Genomic DNA, 13,895 nt, shown 5'->3' with positions numbered 1-13,895 from the left:
AAATTTAAAACTACAATGCTCTAGAACTTACCAGGTACAGTTTGTGGCGCTCAGAGGATACCATATCTGCTAACTGTAGGCATTCCTGATACTGACCAGTACTGTGCAATATTGTATGAAGCAGAAAACACAACATTGGCAGACAAAGCTTTCTCAGTAAAACCATTTGATGTGTTCTTTCATGGTCTTCTTCAGCATCCTACAAACAGAGATCAATAAATCATTTAACAATTTAAGCTAAAGATCCTTACAAAAGAAAAGCTAAGTACTGAATCAAATCCAGAATGTAATTGGTAGACAAGATTTAACAGCAAAAAAGTGTGAAGATGAACAAAGTAGACTACAGAGAGGTCAGAGGTATGACAGTGAAAATAAAATGCTTCTGCAATTGTATTTCTAATAAACTTACTGTGTCCTGAATAAAACATGCATAAAAGAATGAGTTAGAAACTGAACATCATCAGAGCAAAATCAGAACAGAAAACAATCACCACTCCCTTGGATGTTTATACATATAAATCAAGATAGCTCTAAGGAGGCCTGAGAGGACACACCAGACTGACAGCAATGACTGTTGCTGGGAAAAGAGGATATGGGGAGGGGCACACAGGGAGGGTCAACTTCACTGAAGACTACTTTGCTTATAAACAAGGAAAATGGAATTTATGATTTCCTCATATAATTTTAAAACAGAAAACAGAACCTATAGATTTAAATAATACAATTAATGAGTCAGAACAGATATTATCAGGAAAACAAGTAAGAAAACAATTGTCATTCCTTTATACATACATGGATCTTTCTTAAAATCGATGTGAACAGTAAAAGTACAGAAAAAAGAGTAAACCTCTTATGCCCACTACATTTACTTACAACAAATTTGAAAATTAATTAAAAGTAATCAACCACATAATTTCTTTTTTTTTTTTTCTTTTCTTTTTTCACCTTTTCTTCTTTTTTGAGACAGCGTCTCTCTCTGTTGCCCAGTCTGGAATGCAGTGGTACAATCATGGCTCTCTGAAGCCTTGATCTCCGGGCTCAAGCAATCCTCCTACTTCAGCCTCCCAAGTAGCTAAGAACCACAGGCATGTGCCACCATGCCTGGCTAATTTTTTTATTTTAAAAAAATAATAATTTTATTATTTGCAGAGATGGGGTCTCCCTATGTTGCCCAAGCTGGTATCAAACTCTTGGGCTCAAGTGATTCTCCTGCCTGAGCCTCCCAAAGTGCTGGGATTACAGGAATNTAAAAAGTAATCAACCACATAATTTCTTTTTTTTTTTTTCTTTTCTTTTTTCACCTTTTTCTTCTTTTTTGAGACAGCGTCTCTCTCTGTTGCCCAGTCTGGAATGCAGTGGTACAATCATGGCTCTCTGAAGCCTTGATCTCCGGGCTCAAGCAATCCTCCTACTTCAGCCTCCCAAGTAGCTAAGAACCACAGGCATGTGCCACCATGCCTGGCTAATTTTTTTATTTTAAAAAAATAATAATTTTATTATTTGCAGAGATGGGGTCTCCCTATGTTGCCCAAGCTGGTATCAAACTCTTGGGCTCAAGTGATTCTCCTGCCTGAGCCTCCCAAAGTGCTGGGATTACAGGAATGACATACTACAATTTCTGAAATAATCTTAAAAACAGAAAGGAAATCAATAGCACTAATAGTGCAGAAAAAAAAAACAAAACAAAAAACATAAAAACAGGACAAGCTAAGATAATAAATGCTCCTTTGAAAAGCCTAATGGAATATCTAAAAATATCTTCATGTGAGAGGCTATATTAAATTGCTAAAACATTTTTCAAATGAAGATGTAAGTGGAGGGGTTCATCAACAACAAAATATAATCTGGTAATTAATACCAAGGAGTAATTGTACTGATTTGGGCTAATTTAGGTCAGGTTTCCACACACAGGAAAAATTACTATCAATATTTTGGTCTTGTTTGAAGCATAAATACATAAAAGCAAATATTAAAGTGCTTCTTTACAAGGGAAGCACCTGTATTTCTTTCCTCAAATAGATACTTGCTACCTTCAGAGGTGGATTTTAAATACTTCAAGGTTTTACTTGTAATTCATATTAGTGATCGCAACCTAGAACCCAGTAAGAATAAGAGGACTGCTTCTTTCTGGACCTTTCCATTTGTGCTCCAATATAGTCTTTCTGTCTATGTTAAAGAGGCCGGGTGCCCCTGGCTTCTGACTCCCTGTTGCCTGAAAAGCAGCAGATTACTTTCTCATCTCATAGGATGGACCCAGACTTGCTTTTCCTAAATCCTGTTGCTGCCATAATATCAGAGTGTGCTGCAGGTAATCTCTTTTGCTAATTATAATGAATTCTGATACTAGAGGGCAGGCTGCCAGCAACCATCCAGGGTAATGGCTGACAGACCCAGCAATTTGCTACAAGGAAAAGTAAATAAACAGCTCTGCTACAACTGAAGACATTTTTCTCATCTGAATGAACAAAACCTTTGAAATAGCCCGTAAATATGTAAAACAGACAGATTATTTCCACTAGGGATATATAGTGTCTTGCAGGTGAGAAAAACTCATTACCTAATATGTGTTGATAGCAAGAGTTGATTGGTACTGTTATTACAGCTATTCCTAATCTGAAGACAGTACATTAACCTCAGTAACGCAATTATCATTCATTTACCAAGTACCACTGAAAGCCTCTCATGTGCTCAGCATTATTTTAAGTGCCAGAGTCAAAGAAATAAAGAAAACAAGGTTACTCCCTTCATGAAGGTTATATTCTAATGAGGGTAGACATAAAAAAGCAAATAATACATATTACATCAGATTGTGCTAAGTGCTATAAAGAAAACTAATGCAGGATATGGAGATTAAAAGGGACAGGTGTGTGTGTTTGTGTGTGTGTGTGTGTGTACACACATGCATACATGCTATTTTAAATAGGGTGGTTGGGTTGGGGAGAGGTTCTTGAAAGAGATGAGATTTGAGCAGACTGCTGAAAGAAGTACAAAGTCATCCATGCACATATCTTGGCGAAGGAACATTCTAGGCAGAGCGGAACCAGTGAAGAGGCCCAGAAGGCTAGGATATAGTGAGGGGAGAGCAGTAGGACACAAGATTAGGGGGTTAGTTTAAAAAAAAGAACAAAACAAAACAAAAGTATGTATACTCTTGTACATCAAGAAAAGAAAGATTTTATTCCAAGTGCAATAAGAAGGCATCAGAAAATTCTGAGTAAGAGAGTCGCATATATTCCATTCTGAAAGGGTCACTAGTCCATCTGCATAAGGAACAGGTTGTATAAAGAACAGTGAGAAGTCAGGGAAGACAGCAGAGGCTTGGACTAGAATGTACTAGAGGTAGAGGTAGTGAAAGGTAGGTAAAGATGATCTGCCTGCTCCATTTTCTCTGCCATCCCTCTGTGCCACCAGCCCCAACACTAAGGGGACTATTCCAGTTATTTAAAAACTTGAGGGGTAGCTATATAAAAACAGCACATAATGCTAGGGCTATTGCATACAGCTGTGCCTTGTACAAGGGTGGCTGGCCAAGCAAGTCAGTGGGGCTGAAATCTAGCCTATGTTCTGTTCTACAAGTTGTGTGCACTTGCCATGGAACCTATCTATGTAAGGGAAGGGAATTAAATTTTTTTTTTTTTTTGAGACAGAGTCTCCCTCTGTTGCCCAGGCTGGAGTGCAGTGGTGCAATCTTGGCTCACTGAAACCTCCGCCTCCCTGGGTTCAATCGATTCTCCTGCCTCAGCCTCCCTAGTAGCTGAGGGATTCCATGTGTGAGCCACCATACCTGGCTAATTTTTGTATTTTTATTTTATGTTTTTGAGACAGGCTCGCTCCGTCGCCAGGCTGGAGTGCAGTGGCATGATCTCAGCTCACTGCAACCTCCGTCTCCCAGGTTCAAGCGATTCTTCTGCCTCAGCCTCCCAAGTAGCTGGGACTATAGGCACGTGCCACCATGCCTGGCTAGTTTTCTGTATTTTTAGTAGAGACGGGGTTTCACCACGTTGGCCAGGATGATCTCAATCTCCTGACCTTGTGTTCCGCCCACCTTGGCCTCCCAAAGTGCTGGGATTACAGGCATGAGCCACTGTGCCCGGCCAATTTTTTGTATTTTTAGTAGAGACGGGGTTTCACTATATTGGTCAGGCTGGCCTCAAATTCCTGGCCTCATGTGACCCGCCCTCCTCGGCCTCCCAAAGTGCTGGGATTACAGGCATGAGCCACCGCTCCCAGCTAGAATTACAATTTTCTAATTCACATACAAGTGACATGTGTTAGCAGGAGCCTTGAACAGTGCCCTACGTCATCGACCATATAGGAGTATTAGGCTCAACAAAGGTGATTAAAATGTTATTAATCATTTAACTGTTCAACAAACCTCTTTTCTGGATTAGTTTTAAAGAAATAATTGAGACTGAATATTGATTTTTAAATCCCTGATGAAACAAAATGGTATATCATTCGTTGCCTTCCATCTCAACTCCATTTTTTTTTTTCTGAGACAGGGTCTCACTCTGTCACCTAGGCTGAAGTGCAGTGGCACGATCTCGGCTCACTGCAACCTCTGCCTCCTGGGTTCAGGCCATTCTCCTGCCTCAGCCTCTCTAGTGGCTGGGACTACAGGCATGCACCAACATACTGGGCTTTTTTTTTGTATTTTTAGTAGAAACGGGGTTTCACCATGTTGTCCAGGCTGGTCTGAAGCTCCTGACCTCAGGTGATCCACCCGCCTCAGCCTCTCAAAGTGCTCGGAGTACAGGCGTGAGCCACCACGTTTGACCTCAACTCCAATTTTACGAGACCCCAGACTATTTTGTGGCTTTCACTACCTAATCTACTTAATTAATAATTAGAATAGCAAAGATTTATGTATAAGTAAAGCATTGAAGTCTTTTCAAAATTTAAATGACACTTAATTAGCATTTTACAACATTAAAATTTTATCTTCAAAAGAATCAGCATGAATCAGATGAGAAAGGTTTTGCCAGAGGAACCTGTGGAAGGTTTAAAACAAGTCAAGGGAGTTCTATTATGAACGTTAGGATAAAAAGTGGAGACTCGGCTGGGCACAGTCGCTCACGCCTGTAATCCCAGGCACTTTGGGAGGCCAAGGAAGGTGGGTCACCTGAGGTCAGGAGTTCAAGACCAGCCTGGCCAACATGGTGAGATCCCATCTCTACTAAAAATACAAAAATTAGCTGGGCATGGTGGCAGATGCCTGTAATCCCAGGTACTTGGGAGGCTGAGGCAAGAGAATCTGGGAGGCGGAGGTTGCAGCGAGCCAAGGTTGTGCCACCGCACTCCAGCCTGGGCAACAAGAGCAAAACTCTTTCTCAAAAAAAAAAAAAAAAAAAAAAAAAAAAAAAAAAAGGTGAAGACACAGTGACTCATGCCTGTAATCCCAGCACTTTGGGAGGCAAAGGGGGGAGGACAGCTTGAGGCTAGGAATTCAAGACCAGCTTGGGCAATACAGCAAGATATCGTCTCAAAAAAAAAAAAAAAAAGTCAGGCATGGTGGCATGTGCTTGTTGTCCTAGCTACTGGGGAGGCTGACGCAGAAGGACTGCTTGAGCCCAGAAGTTTGAGCCTGCAGTGAGCTATGATCAAGCCACTGTCCTCCAGCCTGGGTGGCAGAGCAAGATGTTGTCTCTAAAACAAAAAAAGAAAAAATAAAGTGGAGACATTTGAGATAATTACTCCATCAGTAATAGTGGCAAATAGGGGCTCAAATTTAGTTCAGTCCCGCCTCTATTGTTTTTCCTTCTGGTCAGAGAGGCAAAACAAAACAAAACAAAACAAAACAAAATGCAGCAGCTAAAATTAAAGAAGAAGTATTAAACAGATGAGGGTATGAAGAATAGCAAAAGGAAAGATACCAAGAACACTCCTATCATTTTCTTTGTTCAAAATAATACATCGAATATCCAAGAAGCTAGCATTTCCAGTTATCAGACAGCTCATCAGGTCTACAGAGGATAAACTAAGCTACTCACTGTTTCTGTCATGCACCGGGGTCAGGCTGCAATGTCTTTCCCTTATATGACTATTATCTCAGTATCCTTCCTTTCCCCATCTCAGCTCATCCAAATTCTACCAGTATGTTCAAGATTCAGTTAAATGTTATACATTTCAAGCATACTTTCCAGTTCCCTTTCAGGTGGAAACAATCTTTTCTTTTCCGGTACTCAGAAAATACTTAACTTGTGCCTTTCTTATGGCACTTAATACTTCTGTAACTGGTTCTCAACACAGGCTATATATTATATTAAAGCACTCCAGGTGATTAAAAAAACAAAAACAAACCCCTGCCCTACCTCAGACCAATTACACCAGAATCTCTGGGAGTAGAACCCTGTAGTATTCTTAAAAAGTTTGCCAGGTCATTAAAATGGACAGCCCAGAGGTGAGAGCCCCTACCTTAGCTATGCCTTACTGATACTACTCGAGTTATCTTTATATCTGTAAATGGAGTCACATACATGTATAATTAAATTTTTAGCTCCAGAATTTTAAAATTAAATTTTGTATCCTGTGTGAACATAGTAAATGTGAACTAACAGTTTATCCAAGAATCAAATATTCCCATTCCCTAGCTAGTATTTTCAATTTAGCTTAAAATATGGGATTTAGCTATATCTACAATTATGTAAAATCTGTAGATGCTCCCATTTAGAGACAGAACATTTTAAAAAAAACATGGTAAGTGTTTCGGTTTTTGGCTATAAACAATGCACACAGCTTACCTCTCTAACATCCACCATCCACCCTCCATCAACAAACAACAAGACGTTATACATTTTCTCCTTTACATCAGCAGTTAGGGCATCCAAATGCCCTTTCCAAATACCAAAATCCATCTGCAAAACAAACACAAGGCAGACATATAATGTATAAAACCCAATAAATAATGTATTCGTAAAGTACAGACAGGAACATACATATAGAACATCATAAAGAGTTGACATTTCAGTGTGCCAAATACAAAAATAAGTATTAACAGACTGCAGTTAAATAAAATGCTAAAATGTTAACTTTGTAAATGAATGTTCATGTCACCTGAAGGCATTTTTCATGTTTGGTTAATTACCTACAGAAAAGTAACTAAACAGATTGTGTCTTCCAAAGCAGGACATTAACAGGAAGATTACCTGTTATGATAGAAAGATAGTGCTGAAGAAATGATCTATTTAAATATACAACATACATTTATAAGATACAATAGGCACATCCCAAATCCATATTTAACTTAACTTACTTCATATTTCTTTTCTTTGTGTTCATGAGCCACTTTCTCAGTAAATGTTGGTTGAGGTATCAAAGTAGGTTTTTGTGGAACTGAATTCATATGCTTAAACCACTCATTAAAGGTTTCATGGGCTTCCTAAAATGTAAAATAAAAAACCAAAATATAAAATAACAAAAGTTTTCACTTTTATCGTTTCTCCAAAATTTTAACATTTGATTCTTAGAAATAATTTTGCAGCATCAAGAAATAAAACTGTCAATATGTATTTTTTTGCCTCCAAAAATTCATATCATGAATAAATGTTTTGTCAAGTGACAAACAAGGTATATATATTGTGTTTTCTGGCATATTCTCCGATATCAGCACCCTGACTGTATATGTATCTTGACATTTATTGCTCTGTAACATAGGCATGTGTACTTGTCTTCTTAACTAGCCTATTAGTTTTTAGAGGGCAAGGATAGGGTGCTATCCACAGATTTGGCCCTACTACCTAACCCACTATAATTATGTAATTATTTATTGAATAAAATTTTTTTTTGTTTTTGAGACAGGACCTTGCTCTGTCACCCAGGCTGGAGTGCATGATCTAATGAAGATAAGGCATGATCTCCGCTCACTGCAGCCTCAACTCCCTGGGCTCATGTGATCCTCCCACCTCGGCCTCTCAAGTAGCTGGGACTACAAGTACATGCTACCATGCCTGGCTAATTTCGTTTTTACTTTTTTGTAGAGATGGGGGAGTCTCACTGTGTTGCTCAGGCCAGTCTTGAACTCCCAGGCTCAAGCGATCCTCTTGCCTTGGCATCCAAAGTGTTGGGATTATAGGCGTGAGACACTGCATCTGGCCTTGAATGAATTTTGAATGAGTATGTTGCTATTTCAGTCATAACAAACCTACAGCATCTTGCTTTTTCTCAGTTATTGATAAAAGCAGAAATTTAAAGCTGAGATAGGCATTCACAAAATCTTAAGAAAACATAACTTCCAGACATCATAGACACTATCTACCATGTGAGATGATCTTGGTTGGTTAGCATTGATTAGAGAATCATGCTAATGAAGATAAGGTCATGATGTCAGTCCCCTTGTGGATGAGTCAGCACTACAGTCACAAGAGAGGTAAGATGAACCAACACTACTTCTAGAAAAAAGTTCAAACTCTGAGAGTGAATCCGAAAAATCATCATGAAGATAGGCACATTTGCCGCTTTCTTTACAGTCTCACCAAATAAGCTCTGATGCACAAATGTTCTCTGATAGCATTATCATCTTCAGCAGGAAGTGGACTTTCCATTCCTTGTTCCTCCCACTGATTATAGATTTCTGCTATAGAATCCTGAGGAATTTTCACAAATACTTCTTTTGCAGCTTCATGCTTTTTTGATGCTGTGAAAAAAGATACACAATTTTGAATACCCATGGACTTCCCTGTAATGGTTTCTAAAGGAGTCAAATCACTGGTTTACAAATTTTACAGTGATCTGTATCTATTTCAGGGCCCAAAGCACTCTGTTAATAGTCTTGGTGATCTTTCTGCCTGATAGACTGGCTTTTTCCTATCTCAATGTGATACTATCACAAAAGGATACACCAAATGCAGTTACTTTTACATACTTCTATGTCTTGAAGCAATTCATTTTTCAAAGTCTGATAGCCTTGAGATTATTTGCAAAATTGATTAAGATAATGAAAATTCACCGTTAAAATGTTTTGTTTCATAATACCAGGTTTGATAAACAGTGGCTGGTTTTTCCCTCCCCATGGAAGGATCAAAACAACCCCCCAAATTCAAAAATACATGGATTTGAATAAAAATGTTTTAAAAAAGAAAAAAAAGTCTGGGTGTGGTGGCTCATGCCTATAATCCCAGCACTTCAGGAGGCCAAGGTGGGAGGATTGCTTCAAGGCCAGGAGTTCGAGACCTGCCTAGGTAACACAGTGAGAACCCATCTCTAGAAAAAAATTTTTAAAAATTAGGTGGGTGTGGTGGCAGGTGCCTGTAGTCCCAGCTACTTGGGAGGCTGAGGTAGAAAGAAGAATGGCGCCCAGGAGTTTGAAGCTGCATAAAAATATAGCATACCCAAGAATTTTCTCATAATTGCATTGCCTTGTTTCAGTGCTTCTGCCCTCTGCGCTGGGTCAAATACCAACCAGTCAATTACATCAATTTTTAAACGATCCTCCTATTTATGAAAGGGGAAAAAAAGAAAAAGGAACATCAGGGTTTTTTTTTTTAAAGATATTCTACAAATTAGTAGAATTAACTTACACCTGTACTTCCAGTAAACATCATTTTCCCTCAAGTTATACAAAATTATGAAAGCATCTAACTTTCCTTAGTGTATTTTCATATTTAACAGCTCTCTATTAAATTATAGAAAATACTGCTGGGCATGCTGGCTCACACCCATAATCCTAGCACTTTGGGAGGCCAAGGAGAGCGGATCCCTTGAGCTCATGAGTTTGAGACCAGCCTGGGTAACATGGCAAAACCCCTTCGCTACAAGGAATACAAAAAATTAGCTGGGCATGGTGGCACATGCCTGTAATCCCAGCTACTCGGGAGACCAAGGGAGGGTGGCTTGAGCCTAGAAGGCGAAGGTTGCAGTGAGCAGAGATAGCTCCACTGCACTCCAGCCTTGGTAACAGAGCTAGACCTTGTTGTCTCAGAAAAATAAAAATAAATTATAGAAAAAACTTACTGGATTATTAATCTGGAATTATATATTGTATGCCTCACCAATTTAACCATGTGATTCCTTTAAATGCTACTCTAAGATAGTTTTCTTAGGTATACTTTTCTATTTCTTTCTGAAAATATGAGTAAGCAAGCTACATAAGTTAGTGATTCAATCAAGTATTTAAAATAACCTGATAAGCAACAAGCCAAAGCTGAGATTTTTTTCTATTAAGAAGCTCCTTTAACATACTACTATAAGTAATCCTTTATGTAAGACTTTAAATTTAAAAGGTCTGGGCTGATAAAGAAACATTCTTAAAAAAGAAAAACTAATGTACTACTTCTTTTACGAAGGGAGAAGTTCAGCAAGGAATAACATAAAAGATTATTAGAAGTTACACAACACCTCTGCCCCCCATCCCAAATTACCTCAGTAGTGCCAGTATCTAGGGCTGGGGCCAGGTCATGATGACTAAATTCACCATTATCTTTCTTTCGAATATTCTCAACTACAGTTTTTGTTATTGTTGCAACATCCAAATCTAAATAATTTTTTGAAGCAACAAAAAACAGATTAATAATTGATAGTAATATTTTCTAAACAGTCATAATGATTCAGTAAATTTGGAACAATAATTCCTTAAAATAAAATATGTAAAATATGAAAGATATTTATACAAAAGAAAATGCCAAAATTAAAAGATATTTTATATGAGTCACAGCATAAGTAACTTTAGTCCTAAAACAAAATTCCCTGAACATTTTATTCCTTTTTTCCCCTCAACAGAAATAAGATTTAAAACTAGAAGGATAAATGTTACTACGGCCAAAATGAATATTTGCCTACAAAGGCCAAAAGACAAACTTTTCAACCATTTTTACCTGCTTCTTTAGCCAACTCCAGGCAATGGTGGCGCTGTTCAAATTCTGTAACACTTTCCAAAAATAATGCATACTGGGCAACAGCTAGGTCTTGAGGCAAATGACAGGTATAAAATGCTATGAGATTTGTATGTTTCTCTCTTATTAAAAGCTAAAAAATAGAAAAAGATCAAAGTATGTCATAATAAAATAAAAAGTTTACTTCAAAATTTCAAATGTATTCAGGAAAGGTTCATACAGATGTGGATTTGTGTTGCTAACAGAATAATTTTATTTTATATTTATTTATTTGTTTGAGACAGGGTCTCACTCTGTCACCCAGGCTGGGGTACGGTGGCATGATCATGGCTCACTGCAACCTGTCTCCCAGGCTCAGGTGACCCTCCCACCTCAGCCTCCCGAGTAGGTGGGACTACAGGTGCATGCCACCACGCCCTGCTAATTTTTTGTATTTTTTTAGTAGAGACGGCTTTTCACTATGCTGCCCAGGCTGGTCTCAAACTCCTGGGCTCAAGTGATCTGCCCACCCTGGCCTCCTAAAGTACTGGGATTACAGGCATGGGCCCCTGTGTCCAGCCTAGAATAATTTTAAATTCCAAAAAGTGAGTACAGTTGGCTCTTAAACAGCATAAGTTTGAACTGTGTGGGTCCACTTATAAGTGGATTTTTTCCAATAAATATATTGGAAAATTGGCTGGGTATGGTGGCTCACGCCTGTAATTCCAGTACTTTGGGAGGCTGAGGCAGAAGCATCACTTGAGACCAGGCCTGGTAGCTCCTACCTGTAATCCCAGCACTTTGGGAGGCCAAAGTGGCAGGCTTTGGGAGGTTGAGGCAGGCAGATCACCTAAGGCCAGGAGTTCGAGACCAGCCTGGCCAATAAGATGAAACCCTGTCTCTACTAAAAATACAAAAATTAGCCAGGCATGGTGGAACATGCCTGTAATCTCAGCTACTCAGGAGGCTGAGGCAGGAGAATCACTTGAACCTGGGAGGTGGGTTGCAGTGAGCTGAGATCATGCCACTGCACTCCACATTCCAGCTTGGGTGACAGTGAGACTCTCTCTCTCAAAAAAAAGGTAGTATCACCTGAGGCCAGGAGTTTGAGATTAGCCTGGCCAACATAGTGAGACCTAGTCTCTACAAAGAAAAATAAAAAATAAGTTTGCTGGCCATGGTGGCGGCATGTGTCTATAATACCAGCTACTTGGGAGGTTGAGGGGAGAAGACTGTTTGAGCCCACGAGTCTGAGGTTACAATAGGCTATGATCTAGCCAGTCAACTCTAGCCTGGGTGACAGAACAATATCCTATCTCTAAATAAATAAATACATCAATTGAAATATATATATATTAGAACATTTTTTGGAGATTTGTGATAATTTGAAAAAAATTCACACTTGAACCTGAGAGACGGAGGGTACAGTGAGCTAAGATTGCGCCATTGCACTCCAGCCTGGGCGCGAGAGTGAGACTCCGTTTCCAAAAAAAAAAAAAAGACTCACAAACAAATTAATAGCCTAGAAATACTGAGTAAATTAAGAAAAAGCTAGGTAGGCCGGGTGAGGTGGCTCACACCTGTAATCCCAGCACTTTGGAAGGCTGAGGCTGGTGGATCACCTGAGGTCAGGAGTTTGAGACCAGTCTGGCCAACGTGGTGAAACCCTGTCCCTACTAAAAATACAAAATTAGCCAGGCGTGGTGGTGCACGCCTGTAATACCAGCTACTTGGGAGGCTAGGCCAGAGAATCGCTTGACCCCTGGGAGGCAGAGGTTGCAGTGACAGTGAGCCAAGATCATGCCACTGCACTCCAGCTTGGGCATCAAAGTGAGACTCCATCTCAAAAAAAAAAAAAAAACACAAAAAACACAAAAAACAAAACAAAACAAAAACAAAAAAAACTAGGTATGTCATAAATCCATTATATGTAGATTCTGGTTTACTTTATCACTTACTACTATAAAATTATATGAATCTATTATAAAAAGTAAAAATTTATCAAAACATACATACACATTTGCAGACCATACATTGTGGTCTAGAGAAATGTAAACAAGCATACAGATGCCATATTAAATCATAACTGCATAAAACTAACTGTAGTAGGTGTTTGGACGAACGGAGGCAAGATGGCGCACTTCCGGGTTCTTCATCACCAACTTTTCCCGCGCGTGCGAAAATGTAGCCGGCGCCCGGGAAGGTGCAGATCAACTGGGCATGTGCCAGGTGACGTCAATCCGAAGAGACCAAGATTTACCTGGCCGCACCTACGGAACGCCCCCCGACACGCCCGTGCCCTGCCTATTGCCCTCCCACTCCCAGAAAAGCTGCTCCCAGCAGGCGTGCTGTGCGTACTTCCTCAGCCCCCCACTCCTGTGGGGACTGCATCAGGAACTCTGCCCGAGAGCTCCACCGGGCGACTCTCTCGGCCTCCTTTGCCAGACGCCGACAGACCTCACCCTCCACACCTTCTTCCCTGAAGCTAGGTGACCAAAAAATAAATTTGCAGTTTTGCTCCTAGCCTTGCCTACTCGCTGGTTCTTTTGTGCTCGCTCTGGTGGTCTTAGAAAAACAAATCAGTTGGTGCCGAAAACCCGGGAGGAGACCCCTCCTCAGGCCTCTAAGGGTTGAGGAACCTCCTCCTGCTCCCACGCTGCGCGCAGACGGACCAGGACCTGAGACCCGCTTCCTTCACTCTCACGGCCTCTCTGGGGTAAGTGCCCTTGTCTCCTCTTTACCTCCCTTGGCCAAAAATCCTGCGCAGGTCCGAGGCCCACTTTTGAGCCACCAAGTGACTCGGGAGACCCGTTCAGGACGGAGACGTCCGCCTGAAGGTAATCTCCACCTTGGCTCCAAGAGCCTCCAGTCTGTCTCTGGTGGTTCCAAAGGACGCTTTGAAGCCAGGCAGAGATCCACTTCCATTTCCATTGTGTCCATTGTGTAAGTAAAGAGGAAACAAATGGGAAACCCCCAGTCCAAATTTCCAAAGAGCACCCCCTTAGGGTGCCTCCTAGCCAATTTAAAAACCTTACAGCTCGAACAAGACCTTAGGAGGAAGCGGTTAATTTTCCTTTCCACTGTGGCGTG

The 13,895-nt window shown here is 40.3% G+C and overlaps 1 protein-coding gene across 4 annotated transcripts in view; it reads right to left on the bottom strand.

The window, feature by feature from the left end:
• NUP107 (nucleoporin 107) overlaps nt 1-13,895 on the bottom strand; it is a 63,805-nt gene that overhangs the window by 656 nt on the left and 49,254 nt on the right. For 3 of the 4 annotated variants that reach the window (XM_017876194.1, XM_017876195.1, XM_017876196.1), the window contains exons 21-27: nt 10,809-10,959; nt 10,356-10,468; nt 9,327-9,429; nt 8,472-8,632; nt 7,253-7,378; nt 6,741-6,854; nt 32-199 (exon numbers count right to left, since the gene is read on the bottom strand). In XM_017876194.1, coding sequence (XP_017731683.1) covers nt 32-199; nt 6,741-6,854; nt 7,253-7,378; nt 8,472-8,632; nt 9,327-9,429; nt 10,356-10,468; nt 10,809-10,959 — 936 coding nt within the window. The remainder of the gene's footprint in view (nt 1-31; nt 200-6,740; nt 6,855-7,252; nt 7,379-8,471; nt 8,633-9,326; nt 9,430-10,355; nt 10,469-10,808; nt 10,960-13,895) is intronic. The other variant, XM_017876197.1, reaches the window with a different exon arrangement.

Source organism: Rhinopithecus bieti, unplaced genomic scaffold (assembly GCF_001698545.2).
Source record: "Rhinopithecus bieti isolate Rb0 unplaced genomic scaffold, ASM169854v2 scaffold_9919, whole genome shotgun sequence".
Classification (NCBI taxonomy): domain Eukaryota; kingdom Metazoa; phylum Chordata; class Mammalia; order Primates; family Cercopithecidae; genus Rhinopithecus; species Rhinopithecus bieti.
Note: the sequence above shows the minus strand (reverse complement) of the source record. Positions and strands in the feature narration are given on the sequence as shown.